Here is a 15,239-nt window from a genome sequence, read left to right on the forward strand (position 1 = left end):
GGAACGTGCCACATCCTCACAGGCACCCGGCTGTTTCTGTGTCGCTCACTCAGAACCACTCCCAGTGGGTCAACAGTAGCACCTAGATTGTGAAAGTCCTGCATCCTGATCCTCCCTGCACATAATGAACCCATCGTAGAAAAGAAAGCATGAGTAAGGCTGTAAAGCCAAGCTGAACACAGGTCCCCACTGTGCTTTGGAGAGAAGCTGGTCTTGTCTTTATGCTCATTGTTCGAGTGTCTGGGGATCCCTAGCCTTTGGGGACTGGTGGACCGCAGGAGTGGCTGTCATACCTGACCCTGGCTGTCATTACCTTACCCCACAGCAAGAGCCCTTCTTCCAGCCTCCCCTGCAGTAAAGCTTGTGGTGACAACATCATGACAGTATGTTTTGCACAGAAGCCAGCACTCGACAGGAGGTCAGAGCACATTCTAAGACGTGTACAGCCTTATATAGTCCTAGGTCCCAAGTGACTTCTCAGCAGAGGAAGCCTGGAAGGCTACGTGTGGAACTAGCCCATGGAAAGTGAAAGCAACAGGGGTCTTCAACTTCCCAACGCTGGGACCTCACCCCTGTTTGCACATTAGAGTCCCCTGGGACGTTTTCAGAGCATGCAGATGCCGGGCCGCACCCCAGGCGGATTCAATCCATCTGCAGGCATAGACAGCAGACTCTATTTTTGAAGTGCTCTTTGGTGAGTGTGATGAACCACCAGGAGTGAGAACTTCTACACTAGGTGCTTTCTTCCAGACCTGGCTGCAGAGAGGTTCTTTGATGGTCTGCTTTCCTGCTCCCACCTACTAGACAAAAACCCTTATGTCCTCCTGTCTTTGACTTTTCTGCCCCTGGCAAACAGCTCAAGAGCCATCAACATGTTTACCTTTTGAGATCGTCATACTGGATGCTCACTGGAGACATTCGCTCCTTGTATCACCCCCAGCTACCCCCAGCCAGAAAACAGGGAACATGGACAGCTTCCTTCGCCCTCCCCTGTGCCTGGAGGGCAGGACTCAGGAAACTGACCCCCGCTCAGGAATTCCTCTGAACCCCCAGCTATGAAGAGCATTATTAATGTACTCCTTCCCCCATGGGAAGCCAGTTAACTTTCACAGTAACACGTTGATCTTGTCATTTGCCAGCTTACTGTCAGCCCTAGGGAAGGCAGCCAGCGTGGCAGGACCGGATGGGGCAAAGCACCCCTCCCCCAGAGAAGGTCCTGGTGGCCACAGCCTGAGAAAGGTCGTCCGAGCCCAAGACAAAGAGCTCTGTCACTGTCAGCAAGGGAGACATTGACCAGCGGCTCAGTCTCCAAACCAAAATGACTTTAGCACAATTCAATTGCTTGTATTAATTAAGGGAAAATGAAACAGTGGGTTTATCACACTTTTCATTAACTCCAACGCAGTGAAGGGAACAAATCTGGGAGTGGAGAGCAGGCAAGGATGCAATGTATGCAATGTACTGCTGTCCACACTCCTCGGCTTAATTAAGGAGGGGGAGCCCCAAGTTTCTGTGCTGGCAGGGTCCTAAGGATTGTCAAAGGGTGGGGTGGGGGGGGCAGGTAGTGTGAAGGGAAGACTGGCACACAGGGACCAGATTAAATACAAGGAGGAGGAGACAGGGGAGATTTGCAGGGACTCAGACTTTCCAAACCTCTAGCGGTCAGGCATAGCGTGAGCAGATACTGTATGTTTAGCCCATACCAGCTGCCGTAGGGGTAAAAGAAGTGAAATGTGGTTTCTGCTCAGGGTGCTTGCAGTTCAGACAGTGGGATGACTACTGCATGGGAAGAGGAGCAAACAGCACAGGAGCCAGGCTGTGTGAGCCAAACCGTGTCCCCAGTACCAACACCCCCCCCCCCAATTCCAAACTCAGGCATGTTTCTAACGTGTCTGTCCTTCAGAAGAAGGAGGTTCCTGTGTCAGGAGGTTTGTGGTGCAGAAGGATGCCGGGAGATTTCTAGGGAGAGAGAGAAGCCCTTCCTAGCCCTCAGGTTGCTAGAAGGCAGCTTGTCTCCACCTGGTCCACTGTCTCCCCCATGGGAGGTGGGGCGACTAATGTAATTGGTACGGTGAGTGCTGGGGCACACACTGGGCCCAGGTAGGCAGAGATGAAGCTGTCATCTAGGATGAGAGCAGCACTCTTGTGTCTCTGCCGCCTTCCTGAGCCACCTCTGCCTGGGGCAGGGTCCTCCGTACCCCGGGCTCTGCATTCCAGTGCAGCTCCTACTCTCCGGCCCAGCCGTGCAGCCTGTGACAGGTACCCAAGGCGAGCTGTCTTCAGTTCACAGGGAGAAAGGCAAGAACGTCCTGTCAGCCAGACTGCAGTTCAGCTTGACAGCGGCAAAGCCAACACTTTGATCTGCTCATGGCTCATTTTTATGATGATGTTCTGTTGGTCACAGTCCTGGAGAGAGAAGGATGAGTGGCAGCGTTTCCCCCTCCCCCGAATCTCTGACAGCCTCTACCTTGCTTTGCACACCTCAAGGGCAAGCAGCAGTGTGCGTGTGTTGGGGGGCTGTTCAGACAGCACTAGCTCCTGCCCGTGGCCTTGTCTCACTCCCAAAGTCCATGACAGGATGTCCAGCAAACGCACAACGTGCCGGCCAGTCCACATTTCGATAGCACGGTGTGCTCCTTACAGGGGGAGAGTCTTTGTTTCTTGATAGCTGAGTTGCTTCCTAGCTTTGGTGAGTGGGCAGATGGCTTTCTTCTAAGCCGGATCAAAAAGCCCAGCTGCGGCCTAATGGGCCAGACGTTCGAGTCCAACTTCCCTAATTCGGTATTGACAGAGATCCTCTGTGGTCCCCTTGCTGGGCAGCAGGGAGACGCCTTTTCTTGTTTTCTCCAGAAACCCCACCACCTGGGCCAGAGGGAGCCCCGGGTGCCCATGTTCTGCCCTCTCCCCAGGCCGCCCGTTACCCCCACGCTTTCTTGCTCTTCAGAGCTGTCCCTCCCTGCGCCTTTTCCTCCCTGGGTCGAAGCCTCCCGAGCCCCAGCCCCTCCGGGCTGCTCTCATCTCCTCCGCAGCACGGCCAGCCGGGGTCTTGCTCCTCGGGCCTCACTCCTGACCCGTCCCCAGCAAACGCTGCGGCAGGTGCCGACATCCAGCCTCACAGAGCGGTTTCTGTAGGTAGAGCCTCAGTCACACTAGGAAGTGACTTTTAATCACTTCAAAGGACAGGCAGGGATTGCCTCAATCTGAAGATGATTTTTTTTTTTCCCTTTAAATGATGCGAATAGTCCAGCAGAGGGACAGGCTGCCTCCAAAAACCGTCCCTGGGGGTATTCACAGACAAGAGAAGGTTCCCTGTCCAGATTATCTATCATTCGAAAAAGTGGAAGACTAAAGTCTTTGTCCGCTCGTGGTGCTTCCAACTTTGTGACTCTCAGCAATCGGCTGAGGACAGAGAAGGGAAGACTGGATGCAAGATGGTGGCCGAGACAGAGCTGGCACGCAAGGACGGGGCGTCACGGAGACAGAGAGGAGACGAAGTGGGCCAGGAAGCCTGCAGATCCACATCGTGCCCTGGATTTCTTGTCTAGTCTCTTCATCCCCAAGTGCTTAGGTTTCTTCCAGCCGCAATCAATCTTGCTGACCCACTCTACCTCACTTGAGGGATCTAGAAATGACTAAAAACTGAAACATCGAGCCCAAGATACAGAAAATTATAAACTGCTTTGACTGCTGGGCTCATCACAATGCAGCAGCCCAAGGCGAAGGCTCCCTCTTCCCCTCCCTGCATCCCTCCACCACCACAGCGCCCGACACGCCACCTCGCCCCTACTAGGTGTGAGCTCAGCCACAGCAGGTGACAGGGGCAGCAGGCCGGTCAGGGACCCTTCTCCCCCCGAGTCAGTTCCGTCTATTCCTGTTTCCCAGGTGGAGCAGGCCCTGCTCGTGATGCCAAGTGTTCTTTATGACCCCTGGCTGTGCTGTGTCAGAACATGCGTCCCTACAGAGGAAACCGCCTGTGCCCACAGAACCATGAAGCGTGCCCACCCTATCCCCCGTGCATCCTGCCTCTGGGGGGGTGACCTCCCGCATCCCCTGATGCATGGCCCCCGTTTCTATCCTTGCAGATCCTACTCTTGCTAATACGGCAACCAGAACTTATTTTCTTTGAAGTCCTTCCTCAATGGGAAGAAATGTCCCCTGTTTTTTATGGATTTCTGCCAATGATTTAGAATCTACTTTCTGCCGCTTCCAATCTTGTCGCCTCAGGATGCCTGAATGCTTAGGGCAGGTTCCTCGTGCCCCAGGTTACGGGCTCACTGCTGGCGTCTCACTATAAAGCAAAACTGTTGAGAGGACTTGGGGTTTCTGTTTTCAGAACTTTTGACAGAGAAAATAATATAGTCTTGTAGCCTCAAAAAATTTCTTTTGAATGTGTCTTCAGGATCTTTCCAGTGGCTCCCAGGCTCTCATGCCTGTCTCAAGACACCTCTGTCTTCCCCTCTCCCTCCCTTCAGTGCATGCCTCCTCCTCCTCCTCCTTCCTCTCCTGGTCTCACGACCAGTTTCCTCCCTTCGAATGCCAAGGTGAGCAGTTTGGCTTCCCGGCAGCCAGCTAAGAGCATTAAAACCCTGGTTGCCTCTGCCCCTTTCTCTGCAGCGTGGAGCTGGAATTCTCCACTGCAGCCAGAGTGGGAGAGGGCAGGGAAGGCGCTCACCCCTGCAGCCTCCTAGGTCTCAGGCACTTAGCAACCTAGATCTGTTCTGCTTTAAAAGTCTCACCTAGCATTCAAAGCAGTTAAGAAAATAGCATCTAAATCACCTTCACGGATCCCGAGAGGGAGGGGAGTTTCAACATCCTCTTCCCATTTTTCAGCAAAGAAACATGTGTTTGGGGAGGATGCACTTTTGTCATAAGATCAGAAGGAGTCGATGAGAAAGGAAGCTTCAAGGTCCTGATTCTCAGCCTCGATGTACCCTACGGAGCCCTAAGCTCCAAAAATGGTGTGTCTTTAGGGATTCAGGCTCCCCAGGGCTGTCAGCCCAGGGGGCTCGTATATTATCTTACCCAGCTGACCATCTCGTAGACCTGGACAGTTACAAATGCGTAAGGGCGAGCCCAGGGGCCCGCTTGTGCACCCAAGCACAGGGCCTTGCGGCTTCACTGCTCAGAGTGCTGGCCCCAACCCAGCCGCGGAGGCAGCACCCGAGCACGGGCCAGGAACACAGACCCCCACCCCAGTCCAGACCCACTGAATCGGAATCTGTGTTTTTAAAAGAAAAAAAAATCCCTGAGGAATTTATATGCAAATTAAAATCTGGGAAGCACTTACTTTATTGTACAAACTTGACAAAATTCATTTTCTCACTTAATGAGGTAGTATTATCATAACGATCCCCATTTAACATGAAACACACTTTTTCTTTCTTCCTTTTTTGCTGTCACATAACTGTCCCATAAAAACAGCATTACAGATAGCGTGAAGAAATCCTGCATCCGGAGAGTGGCCAGTTGCCTGGTAATTCCTCCAGAAAGGCCCGGCTCTGTTCTCCTCGTGCAAGTGTGCCTGGGCCTTCTTCGAAGCCACCTCCTCCTGTGTCAGGTGGCGTCTGTGGATGCCGCCTGCTCAGGGGCTCCCAGGACATCTGCCTGGTGTCCACCATGTTGCATAACCTGGGTCTCTCTCATTCTCTCCCAGGAAAGGGGGACGGTGACCCTGCCCGAGACTCCTGCCAGGCCCCCTGCAGGTTGCTCACACATCTGGCGAAATGCAGCGTGGCTTCCTCACTCCTGGCCAATCCTCTGTCGTACATTTTGAAAAAAGAATGGAGTCATAGCAGTAGGAAGCAGGGCTTCCCATCCCACCACATCTATTCTCTGATGTGTTTGATTTCCTTTTTGTGTAATCCTTAAAAATGCTTACATTGGGCAACTGGTATTTTTTATTTGTGAGATTTCCTAAAATAAATAATCTCAGAATTTCCTTCACCTATGGTGTTGCGTAAGTCTAAGAGAAACAAAGAGAACAATAAGAAGGTGTTTGCATCCCTCTAAGGAACCTTGAGGCGTTAGGACATGAACCTGCCTGGGTAACTGCATGTCTGCTGGGGTAGAGAGCTTTGATCCAGCAGTGCCACCCTGAAGCCCTGTAAATGTGGCCTTGTCCCAGGCCCCAGGAGGCCATGCTCTGGAGTGTTTTCCTGGAAATAGTCTAAGCTCCCCTGGGATGCCCACGTCCATCTGGGGCCACAGTACCATTCAGGAGAGGCACTCAGATCCCAGGCTGGGATTGTGGGGGCTGTTGTCCCATTTCTCCCCTTCAGGGGCTCTCCCACGCTGCACCCTTCACTTACTCCTCATACAGGATCAGCTAGATGTCCCAGTGACTCGACCTCACACCTGTGAATTCGTCCTGGGGCCCTGTCACCAGGCCCAGGTTCAGGAAGGCAGCCTGGTGCATGGATTTCTCCCTTTGGCCAATGCTATATTTCTTCCCTGGAACTGCATGACATTGGGTTACTAGCGTGATGCTGATTTGAGGTGACTTACCTCCCTAGATAGGTTGGTAGCCAGCATCCAGGCACTGATGGTACCTCCTAGATGGGCATGACCTGGGCTAGGGATGAAGGGAGGGAAGGCAGTGAGGTCCAGAGAGCAAACGGTCTGGGGAAATGGGCGGGGTGGGGCAGAAGCTCCCCAAGCTTGGACCTGGAGCAAGTCAGGGTGCCAAGGCATCTCCCCTGCTAGCCCCCACCCACCGGCCCACCCCCACAGACCTCCCTGCTCCACACCTGCAGTGGACCCAGGCTTGGTTGGATGATGCTTCCACAGGGTTGTGAGGAAAATCATAATTTTTATTGTTCTGAAAACTAATTTTGCCCTAATTCTTGGAGCACAAAAAATATATCAGTCTGAAGGCCTGTGAGAAACACAGATGGACCAGGTATGGTGGCTCACACCTATAATCCTAGCAACTGGGAGGCTGAGGTGGGAAGACTGCTCAAGCCCAAGAATTTGAAGCTGCAGTGAGCTATGATCATGCCACTGTACTCCAGTCTGGGTGACAGAGGGAGATCTTATCTCAGGGAAAAAAAAATAAGAAAGAAAGAAAGAAAAGAAGAAATGCAAATAGCTGGGACTTTTCCTTGGCCTTCATCTTGGTTTTTATGGGAGGGCAGTGTTCTGAAGATTCAGAACATTTGAAGAAAGAGTCTGTTCTGTTTGCACTGAACTACAGGGAGTAGGATACAGCATGAAACCTTTTTGGTTTCATGGAAGACAAGTTTTCCATGGACCGGGTGGTGGGTTGGGGAGGATGGTTTTGGGATGATTCAAGTTCATTACATTTATTGTGCAGTCAAACCTCTCTGCTAATGATAATCTGTATTTGCAGCCACTCCCCAGCACTAGCATCACTGCCTCAGCTCCACCTCAGATCACCAGGCATTAGATTCTCATAAGGAGCACAACCTAGATCCCTCACACTCGCAGTTTACCGTAGGGTTTGTGCTCCTATGAAAATCTGATGCCGCAGCTGATCTGACAGGAGACAGGGCTCAGGCAGTGATGTGAGTGATGGGGAGCGGCTGCAAATACAGATGAAGCTTCACTCTCACTTGCCTGATGCTCACCTCCTGCTGTGCTACCCGGTTCCTAACAGGCCACAAACTGGTACTGGTCCATGTCCTGGGGGTTGGGCACCACAGGGATACAGGATAAGGTAGAGGGACCAGATCGTTGCAACAGCAAGGACTGGTGGCTTGAAAACAAGGCAGATTTTGAAGCCCCAGAATATCTTGCATCATGAATTTCAAGTTTCACAAGTACCTAAGAGTGAATCCACCAGAGTTCTCCACAAAGTCAGGTATTAAATCCACGAGGCTGTTCTAGTAACTGCAGATCTAGCCTTTGTGGCTATGACTTTTATTTTATGTTGGCAAATATTTGCTGAGCACCTATTAAATCACAGTCATGAGGTCCTTCCTCATTCCTTCATTGTCCTCCCCATCTTTCCCACCAGAGGTGGAAATTGAACCAGCTGCTTTGCATTTATATATATTAAAATATAAAGTGTTTACTTATTGTGCTACAAGTAGTTAGTATTTGTACTCTGTATATGAAAGCATTTCTATACAGTGAAAAATTAAGATGATGTCAATAGTAACATACCCTAAAGTTATTTTATATTTTATTATATTATTGATCATGACAATTCTCTTTAAAATATCAAAGTCTAGTAATGTGCTGGGGTATTTACAACGTACTTAGTTAATCCTCATAGTAATCCTATAAGAAGTATAATGATATCTCTTTCTTATCTAATGATCTACAAAAGTTAAAGTGATGAGGCTGAAAATACATGAGCCAAGACTCAAGCAGAGAGTTTCTTCCTTCAGTCGCCATACCTCCTGGCCACCACGGTGCCCTCTGTCTTTGACTTGCTGTTCAGACCCCGTTATTACGGCTTTTCCTCGTCCTTCTCCTAAACCTCTAGAAGTGAACATGGTTCTGTTCCCAGTTTCGCAGCTTCTTGATTGTTCCCTCTCTGTTTCTGTTTCCCCAGAAGGCCAGGGCTTTGTGAGTGAGGACGAGTACCTGGAGATCTCCGACATCAAACGTGACCAGTCCGGGGAGTACGAATGCAGCGCCTTGAACGACGTGGCCGCACCGGACGTGCGGAAAGTAAAGATCACCGTCAACTGTGAGTTGCCCTCGGCAGGGGAGTCCCAGGGGAGAAGGGGGTGTGGGGATGAAGGGGACACTCTGGAGACGGCAACGCCATTTTCCGAAAGGCCCAAGTCGCTGCCAACAGGAAGACACTTTGTCAGATTGCTTTGCCCCATCATCGCCTCCAGTGCCCTTGTCCTCGGAGTCTTCCTGTGACTGCCAGAGCTTTTGGTGAGTGGAGAGAATTGTTGACTTAGAGCTGCTCTGAGGCCCGAAGAAGATGTTGGGGTAAATGCAATATCTTTAGGCAGCTTCTTTTCCTAAAAATAAAATAGATGGTTATTTACCAGGGACAGAAGGTTGCCACAAGAAATCCATTTATACAGTAAATGGCTGACTATGTCCCTCATGTCTTTCGTGGGATCACCCTACATGCTGGGTTTTTCTCCACAGATCCTCCCTATATATCAAAAGCCAAGAACACTGGAGTTTCGGTGGGTCAGAAGGGCACCCTGAGCTGTGAAGCCTCCGCGGTCCCCACGGCCGAATTCCAGTGGTTCAAGGAAGATACCAGGTACCTTGAAAATGGGACTCAGGCGGCTCTGAAGGATCATTCCCCACAGGGCAGGAGGAGGATGAAGTAAAAGGGAAAGATATGGCAAAACAAACACGCACTGCAGCCTCCTTTGTAACAGAATGTCCTTGTAGAAACAGGAAAAAAAAAAACAAAAAAAAAAAACGAAGGAAGCTGAGAACTGGACAAGCTGAACTGCCCTTTGTTGGATCTGAGCTTAGATGTGGACACGTCTGTCTTCGAGGACTGGAAGCAGGGAGTCTAGTCTGTCGGGCATGGTCGTTCCGCCCTCTTCCTCCCACGGGGGGCTGTGGTACTCAGGGTTCGAGTTAGAGGGACTGGGCTAGTGAGGGAAGAGGGTTTTGTGAGCAGGAGGGCCTTCTTGCAGGATTACCTATGCCGTCTTTGGGTCTCCCCAGTGCCCTGTGTCTGCGGTTCCAGCGTGGGTGCGGAACAGACCCGCGGTGCCTTCTGTGTTGCAGGTTAGCCCCCGGCCTGGACGGAGTGCGGATTGAGAGCAAAGGCCACATGTCCACTCTGACCTTCTTCAATGTTTCAGAAAAGGATTACGGGAACTATACTTGTGTGGCCACAAACAAGCTTGGGAACACCAACGCCAGCATCACATTGTATGGTGAGTGCAGAACGCCTGGATGCAGCGGGCTCGGTCCCCTGCGGGAGCTGGAGGGACCAGGGAGGGAGGAAGGCACGAACTGCCTGGCCTGTGTCCATCCATCCTGCTCAACCCACCACCCTTAGATAAGAAATCCTTCTCCCTGCCATTCCCTGGCATGCGGTGCAGCGCTGTTTACTAGGTAATTAATATCTCCTGGTCATTGAAAGGCAAGGTTTGCCCTTACAAAAGGAACGAGCCAGTTTCCAAATCAAGTCGAATGGGGTTTGCATAAAGATAGAACCATGGGTCCGATCAATCGTAGTACTATCTAAAGTTCTGTGTGGACAAATGAGATATAATTTTAACACGCCTTCTGTAGTAAGAATCTATGATTCTAGGGGCTATATTTGTAGTTTTAAGCCAACTCAACTGCTGCCAGCATGATTTTCATGTTGATCGCATGTCATGTTCTCATTCATTGGAAGAATGGAGCAGCAGTCTGAGACCTCATCAGATGACGGTTCTATCCACGACAGGAGCACCCAACCTCTCAGAAGGTCTTTGCCTCCCGTATGGATGGAGAAGGCCCAGGGGCCATGGTTGGCCCCTTAAAAGCGCTGACCTCTCCCTCACTCCAGCTTCCCACACTGCTATGTCATGTCCTTGTGCAACATGTCACACCAGGGACCAGGGCCAGCTTGCTGTGATATTTTATGTGTGTGTGTGTTTGTTTATTTGCTGAGCAAATAAGTTCCCTAGTTGGAGGGAAGCGTCTGATGAGTAGGATGAAGAGGTATCCCCTTTTCCACGTGCACTTCAGACCCTGAACAAGCTTCAGCATTGACATGAACTAAACTTTGTCCACCAACCATCTGAAATGTGTGATCTATGTCTTTTGTTTCCTCTCTGCATTGTGTGTGCATTGTGCTGTGTGTGTCTTAGAAATAAGCCCCTCATCAGCAGTGGCAGGTGGGTACAGCATGTTCCTTCCTTCCTCTGCCTGCCTGAATGCCTGTGCTTTTGAATTTCAGCCTACTTCAAAGATAGGCTTGCCTGCTTCACCTCCCTGATTTATTTCTCTGTAGTGGATAGACTTCAAGGGGCTTGGTTTGCACCATTTAGGTAGCAAGCATGTAGAATATGATGGCTTTCACATGCACACTTATGGAATATCATTGTAGGTTTCAGGGGAAGGGGCTTTTGCCCCCCAAACAATAAACTTCTACTTGGTTGCCTTTAAAAAAGATGAGCATTCTGCTATTTCTGCACACGGCAATACCAAGAGCAACCCGGCCCAGAGATCAAATGGATTATTAGATGACTGTCTCTGTGGAGAAGTCACCCTAGTATGAATGTTTTATTCTTTTAGCCCAAGGCAAAGAGGGCTAATGATTAGTTCTAAAATTTTATTTTAAGATAGAAGTACTTGGGGTCATTATTCATAATGGTAATATCTACTATTTACCAAATGTTTACTGGTTTCTAGGCATCATGTCATGCTTTGCAAGACAGGTTATTAACCCCATTTTATAGATAAGTAGAAGGAGGACCAAAGAGCTTGAATAACACTGAAGTCCATATAGCTAATAAATAGACACACACACACACACACACACACACTTGCTCATGCATTTAGATGAAGCAGCAGCTGGTGCTCAGCTCTGCTTCCAGAGGAGGAAGACGCCCACCTCCACTGTTCTAAGACGTCAATCTCAGTCACACGCAAAGTGATGACATTTGAATTTTCTAGACTTGGAATTGGCTCTGCAACTGTCACTTTTCATAGCTCCTGACCCAGGACACTCACAGACATATAGCTCTGCCCACATCTTGATGCCTGGGAACACCCATCCCTTGGTTGATAATAAAACTGGGAGGAAAGGGTGGGACGAGGTGCCACCCTGCCACTGACCTGCCATTACCCCCTGGTTGGTGGGGTTGGCAGTGCAGGGAATCCAGCTGATAGAAGGGCCTGGGACTGACAACCATATGACCCTTCTTGTCCCTGTCTGCCATTAACTAAAGAAAGTAGTGTGACATAGCAAATAATGACAGCAGTGTACACCAAGACTGCCTTAGTCTGCTCAGGTTTCCATCCAAGATACCACAGATCAGATTACTTAAACAACAGACATTTATTATCTTGCAGTTCTGAAGTCTGGTAGTCCAAGATCCAGGTTTTGGCCAATTCAGTTCTGGTGAGGGCCCGCTTCCTGGCTTGTGGATAGCTGCTATGTTCTCACATGGCCCTGAGTGCTCATGGGGAGAAAGAAAGAGAGAGGGAGTCTGCTGTCTCTTCTGATAAGGACACTAATTATATTGGCTCAGGGCCCCACCCTTATGATCTAATTTAACCTTACTTATCTCCTTATAGTTTCCACCTGCAAATACAGCCATACCGGGGCTTAGGGCTTCAACATAGGAGTTTGGTAGGGGGGCAGCAACTGAGTCCACAGCAAAGACATAGATTCACAACCCCATTCAACCACATGTCAGTCACTTAACCTTGCTGAGCTTCCTTTCCTCGTATATGCTATTGCGAGGTTAACACCTGCCTTGAAAAGCTGGTGAGAGGATTGAATAAGGGCATCTACGTAAATAGTCCCATAAAGGCTATGTTCAGATGTGTGACTTTGACAACAAAGGCTGCAGGCCTCAGTGTACTCTGCTGAATGGGGTGACATTTCCTGGCCTGCTAACATATAAGATGGTCATCAAAGTGGTATGACTTGTGTACACACCAGGTACTCTGATTCCTACTGGCACCTGCCAGCACTTGTGACATGGCCCATCCCATCCTTCTTCCCTCCACGTGTCCTCCAGAGTCAGGCTCCACTGGACTGCCTTCCTTTCCTGCAACGTGCCCTGTGCCCTGTTACCACAGCACCCACCCAGCCCAGGGATTCTCCCTATCTCACCCCACCCAACCAGCATCCACTCGCCTTTCAGCATCCCTTCCTGCAGGAAGCCTTTCCTGACCTCTCTGAGCAGATCAGTTCACCCACTACGTGTCTTCTCATACCTCGCTTCTGGCTGCTGCACTCATGCAGTGCACTGATGAGCATTTGTTTAGCAAATATGGATTCAGGACCTGTTACAAGCCAGGCACTGTCCTAAGTGATAAGCAGACAGCAGAGGCTGATGGATAGACTCCTTTCTTCTATAGACTTTACCTTCTCATTACAATTTTGCTTTTGTTCGATCTATTTATTTTGCTTCATTAGAGTATTTCTTCTCCTTTAGCCAGTGAGCTCCATGAACATAGGGACCATGTCTTGTTTGACCCCTGGGACCTAATGTAGGGGTCCACATACAGCAGCTGGGCAGCAAAACTTTGGTGAATGAACAAATGCAGGAATACATGTGGAGATGGAAGGTTATGTTGGTGATACCCAAAGTTCAGCCACTACGAATTGAAACATGAGGGAATAGAGTGAGGGATATTGTGTCTCAGAGGGTCCTGGGGGCCAGGCTATGCTGCTTGCTGGCTGAATGGCCTTGGCAAAGTCAATCTCAGTGGGGCTTGTTTTTTTTTTTAATCAGTTGAAGTCATTCTGATAAGATATTTTCCATGGTACCCACAAAGCCCAATGCTGTGATACTATGCCTGAGTGGCAGTAGCTTTGGCCCAAGGTCAGAGTGTTAGTGTCCAGTGACCTGCCCTTTCTGCTGGCCATGAATGCTCTTCCTAGTGCCCAGCGCCCCCGTAATTATGGCTAATAATTACCAACCACTTGCTGTACACAGGGCCACTGGGCTAAGTGCTTTACACGTTTATCTCCCCTAGGGACTCTATGAAGTAAGCACTATATTTATCCCAATTTTACACATAGAAACTTCAGAAGTTAGCTCAAATCACACTGGTTTATCAGTGCTTGAGCTGGGATTTGAACCTATGTACTCCAATTCCAGTGCCTGAGTCCTTTACTCTGATTTCAGTCCAACTCATAATGCTTGGCAAGCATCGTGGATATTGTGAATGACCTTCTGAATAAAGCCTCATATCAACAGTGGGGCTGCTTGAACCCATCTCCCACACCAGTGTCCCCCGTTCTAGCTATCTACCTCAAAGCTCATTCTTTCAAAGGACAATTTTTTTTTTTTTTTTTAACATTTCCAATCTCCAGACTCATACTTTCCAGACACACACACCCCACCTGGGGTGTGTGTTTGTGCTGATGCTCACAGATTGTCAGTCTGTTTTTGAGAACCCACTTTTACTCTGCCCTGGTGACCCCTTCACAGCATGCCTCTCTCTCAGTCATACCTCTTTGGACTATTTCCACGCCTACATGCGAAGAACAAAGAAAAGGGGATAAAAGCTATTTCAAAAGAATACAGAAGACAAAGACCATGGAGACAATGGGTTGGTGAATGGGTTGGAACAGGAAATGGTTAGGAGACATGTGAGAGACAGCATGGTGGGTGGGTGGTCTTCAAAGATGAACCAGTGGTTGGCATGGATGGGAAAAGCTTCTTCCTCATCACACCAGTTGCCTTCCCTTCCCAGAGCCACAGTGACAGGGTGGCCACTTGGGCAGTGCTCCAACTCCAAGCAGCATGTTAGACCACCCATTTTCCCCAGCCCCAGGCCACTGCAGCAGCAGGAGGTGGAGCAGAGCCCAACACCCACAGCTCAGAACACAGACAAAGTCATGACGCTGTGTGCTGCTTGTTTGTAAGAGTTTATTTTAAGCGAATTGCACAATTTTGTTTTAAAAAATTAAATAATAGAAGTGAAAATGACATAGAAATAAAGTATTCATCAAAATCTGGAAAAAAAAAATGAAATAAAAGTCCAGAACGAGAGGGACACACAGCTTACTTCCAGCTTTCTAAGTCTCTGTTCTGAATTTGAGAAACAATAAGAAAATAGGGTGAGGGACAGATCTCCAAAAGCAAAGCAATCAGCTGTAACCTTGGACCTGGTGGCAAGCGCCCTGCTCTGCTGGAAAGCAGCTTGCTCCAAGTTTCCGTTAGCTGTGTTGAGTGGACGCAGCCATTTGAAGACCCACCTGGAGCCCTGGAGCCCTGAAGCCTTGCCAGGCCTGCATGCAGCTGGGGGTGGTAGGGGCTCAGCTTGCTGGCTGCAGCTCTGTCCCTGGAGGAGGCCATTCGCTTTCTCTCAACTTGCCAGCGCACGTTGCTTCCTCTGGGCCTTGAGCAAGAGACCCCATCCCCCTGTCCTTAGCGTGCAGAGAGGGAAGATTCTGGACTTGATTACATCCTGCGCTGCAGAGAGCGCGATGCGCTTAATGAGGCATATAAACGCCTGGATTACTGGAACTGGCAGGGGAAAGGGACAGAGAAGGCAAACAAAGCCAAAAAGGAGGGGGGATGCTACAGAGAGAAAAACAGATTTCTCACATTTTATCTGTGAAATTGGAGCGACACAAATTAGTTACATTAAGAGTTAAGTATCAGGCA

The 15,239-nt window shown here is 49.6% G+C and overlaps 1 protein-coding gene across 5 annotated transcripts in view; it reads left to right on the plus strand.

Annotated features, from left to right (window-relative positions):
* Positions 1-15,239, plus strand: part of LOC138383672 (opioid-binding protein/cell adhesion molecule) — a 1,040,866-nt gene that overhangs the window by 1,010,562 nt on the left and 15,065 nt on the right. For 2 of the 5 annotated variants that reach the window (XM_069468678.1, XM_069468676.1), the window contains 3 exons: positions 8,519-8,656; positions 9,076-9,196; positions 9,679-9,830. In XM_069468678.1, the coding sequence (XP_069324779.1) occupies positions 8,519-8,656; positions 9,076-9,196; positions 9,679-9,830 (411 nt within the window). Of the gene's footprint in view, positions 1-8,518; positions 8,657-9,075; positions 9,197-9,678; positions 9,831-10,754; positions 10,782-15,239 lie in introns of all 5 variants that reach the window. The other 3 variants (XM_069468674.1, XM_069468675.1, XM_069468677.1) reach the window with 3 other exon arrangements.

Source organism: Eulemur rufifrons, chromosome 6 (genome assembly GCF_041146395.1).
Source record: "Eulemur rufifrons isolate Redbay chromosome 6, OSU_ERuf_1, whole genome shotgun sequence".
Lineage (NCBI taxonomy): Eukaryota > Metazoa > Chordata > Mammalia > Primates > Lemuridae > Eulemur > Eulemur rufifrons.